This window comes from Helianthus annuus, chromosome 15 (assembly GCF_002127325.2).
Source record: "Helianthus annuus cultivar XRQ/B chromosome 15, HanXRQr2.0-SUNRISE, whole genome shotgun sequence".
Taxonomy (NCBI): domain Eukaryota; kingdom Viridiplantae; phylum Streptophyta; class Magnoliopsida; order Asterales; family Asteraceae; genus Helianthus; species Helianthus annuus.
Window position 1 is genome coordinate 97,808,622 of NC_035447.2, and position 3,343 is coordinate 97,811,964.

Genomic DNA, 3,343 nt, shown 5'->3' on the forward strand with positions numbered 1-3,343 from the left:
CTGTACAGATCAACGGGCGCCAGTTAAAAGTTCCAAACCAAACAAAACCGTTACCATGCAAACTGTCAAAACAAAATCATATAGATCTTGAACCGGCCAATTTGCTTCACCCCTAAGTCCATGTACGTACTAAAACATAACTTTAGGCCACATGGCTACATTTATGCACATATTTTAAGCAAAATATTTGGATGTTGCTTATTTGGTCATTATTAGCTTTTCAAGTTCAGGTAGCTGTTGACAAAAAAAGGAGCAAAAATTGAAAGCACAAACCAGGGCCGTCTCCGAAAATCCTTGAAAAATTTTGGGCCCGGAGCGAGTAAATAAAACGGGCCCTATAAGATGAAGTCAATAATAATTATGTCTAAAATGTGTTCTTTTCATCAGTTTTTGTATAATAAAATATTAAAAAAGTTATTAAAAATTGTTTCGTTTTTAGATTTATGTAACTTAAATAATTAATAAAGCAAAAACTTAAAAATGCTAGAGCAGATTATTATTGGGACTCGAACTTGCGTTGATAATACACCTACAAACCTTTTTAATGCAAACAGAAGGCCACTGAACCAACTAATACTATGTAAGCAATTTCGAAACAGTATATATACAAACACTTAATATTACTATTTTATTTTAAAAAAAGTTTTGGGCCCCGAGGGAGTTTGGGCCTTGAGCGGTCGCCCACCCTGCACTCCCTCCGGGCCGGGCCTGGCACAAACTAAAAACCAAAAAGCTCAAACATGCAACATTTGGAGTCACAGTCATGACAAGGGTCATGTCTATCATAGTCTAAATAAGTTCTCTAACATCATATTTCAAGCAGCTTTCCAAGATGTCAATGGTGGAGTATTTGCATACTTCCAAGTATCCTGCATTACAGCAGGCGAATACCTATCGCCTTTCACCACTGCAGCAATCAACTCAAGTTCCGACATGTCTTCCGTTGTTAGTTTTACAAAAACCGATCCAATGTTTTGCTTGAGGTTCTCGATTTTGGTTGTGCCAGGTATGGGACAAACATCATCCCCTTGGTGCAGGAGCCATGCGAGTGCTAGCTGCGACGCTGTGCATCCCTTCTTTCTTGCGATTTCATTCACCCTTTCATACACAATCTTATTGTGCTCTAAATTTTCACCTTGAAATTTCGGTATACTCTGCAAAAGATGATGATTCGTTTTCGTTGGTGAGCGTTGGTTTATGTTTGTTATTTATTTACACTCATTTGTGTAGGTTCATTTACATTTATCCGTTTACATATTCATTTAGTTTTTTTTTTTTATATTAGTTATTAATAATTAGTAATAATATTAGTTGGCTCATCATGCCTCAACCGATCAGTCCAATCAATGTTAGAACGAAGCCTTGGGTGATCAACTAACGAACGAACGAATAAGAACACATTCATTTTCTTTGATGATCATTTCTTTAGAATATTAAGAAACAAACATAAATGAACACAAACAGTCCAACACGTTCATTTTCTTAACGAACGGACATGCACAAGAAAATTCGTTTGTTTAAGTGTTCGTATTCGTTCGTTTGAAGTTAAACAAACGAACAAGAGCTAGTGTTCGAGACAATGGTAAACCCATTTTTTGTGTTTGTTTCTTTTTAAATGCAAAGCCCAAAAATCAATTGGTACAAGCCTAGCAAACCTAAGGCCTCAATATGTATAATGTATTTGTTTGTTTTTTATTACTTATTTTTTTTTTTTTTTTTTGTGGGGACTAACACAGTTACACATTTTACCACTAATTCTATTTATGGTGAAATCCCCATCTTTGTTTTCATCTAAAAGAACCTCGTTGCTATTTGTTTATCAAATAATTAGTTAAACTAGAGTGTTCTAGTTCTCAATAAATTAAAAAATAAAAAAATTCTTGATTTATAACGTAAATTTTGACATGGGTGTAGGGCCTCGGATCTCTAGTTCGCTTTGGGCCTCCAAAACGGTTGAGCCGGCCCTGAAGCCTTCCAAAATATATAGTTACATTACATACCCTTCGGAAGTCGTTGCTTGCAAAGTTCTCGACAACCTTCGGACCCTTTGAAAAGAATCCTTTTCCTAAAGGACTGAACGGGACTATCCCGATTCCAAGTTCTCTACAAGCAAGCGTTTGGAAAGACGATGTAACATAAATTTCTGTTGAATCTGTTTAACATTTGATTATAACCAGACACTTACCTGCAAGTAGGAATCACTTCATCTTCAGCATCTCTTGTCCACAATGACCATTCTAGCTGGACCGCAGTTATTGGATAAACTGCGTGCGCGCGTTTGATGGTTTCTGGTGAAGCTTCAGAGAGACCTATGTATTTAATCTTCCCTTCTTCAACTAGTTCCTTCAATGCTCCCACCTACCACCAGAATGTCAGAAATAAAACAAGCAAACAAACCAACAAAAATACTCAGTACTAGATTAACAGTTAAGTTACATACGAACATGTACCGTTAGTTCAATAGGGATTTTTGTATCGATACGATGAACGTAAAAGAGATCAATACAACTGACTCCAAGTTGTTTCAAGCACGCGTTGCAGGCTTCCTTCACGTAAGCAGGATCGCCACATACCTCCGTCTGCGTATCACCTGACAGTGACTTGATACCGAATTTGGTAGCTAGTTGCACTTTGTGTCTCACCTCCCCTTCCAAAGCCTGTCCTGGTTGACTTTGACTTATTATGGTTGACTTTTTGCAACTGTCAAGATCAGAAAAAATATACTAGATCACTGACCTTACCGACAATGTTACTGTTCGTGTGAGGCCCGTAGAGATCAGAAGTGTCAAGAAATGTGATGCCCAATTCAACGGCGGTCTGGATGACTTCAATCATTGGCTCTGTGGGTTTAGGGGAGCCATGTAGGGGAGACATGCCCATACATCCTAAACCAATTGCTGAGACCTCTAAACCTTGTGATCCCAGCTTCCTTCTAGGCACAACAACCACTTCTCCCATTCTCTCTCTCTCTTTCCCTCTCTCACTCACTCTCATACAGTATAAATGATAATGTTAAAAACTAGTAATTCATGTATCCCATATAATAATCAAAAGATTCCAAGACATGTTGATGCTCACATTGGTAAATTAGAATAAACAAAGCTGCCAAGATTATAATAATCAGATTAAATATTGTTTTAAGATGCTTTTTTTTTAATCAAAGGGTGAATTTCAAGGATTGTCCTTTATCTTTATACCCATTTTCAGGCGTTGTCATTTATGTTCAAAATTGACGAGTTTTGTCCTTTATGTTTTCAAATCATACACGTTTTGTCCTTTAGGCCTAACCCAGTTAGTTTTTTCAGTTAAATTTGGTCATGTGCTTTGCACATGAGGGCATTTT

At 37.2% G+C, this 3,343-nt stretch overlaps 1 protein-coding gene across 2 annotated transcripts; it reads right to left on the minus strand.

The window, feature by feature from the left end:
- Positions 1–562: 562 nt before the first annotated feature.
- Positions 563–2,998, minus strand: LOC110912128 (probable aldo-keto reductase 4). 2 transcript variants are annotated; one of them, XM_035984710.1, is made up of 5 exons: positions 2,742–2,998; positions 2,451–2,662; positions 2,186–2,358; positions 2,001–2,103; positions 563–1,154 (listed from the first exon to the last, which is right to left on the minus strand). In XM_035984710.1, the coding sequence occupies exons 1-5, from the start codon at positions 2,992–2,994 to the stop codon at positions 816–818; spliced, it is 1,080 nt and encodes a 359-aa protein (XP_035840603.1). In that variant the 5' UTR covers positions 2,995–2,998; the 3' UTR covers positions 563–815. The 2 variants fall into 2 exon arrangements, with proteins under 2 accessions (XP_035840603.1, XP_022012491.2); XM_022156799.2 differs by having other exon boundaries at positions 2,451–2,657; positions 2,737–2,998.
- Between the last annotated feature and the right edge of the window lie 345 nt (positions 2,999–3,343).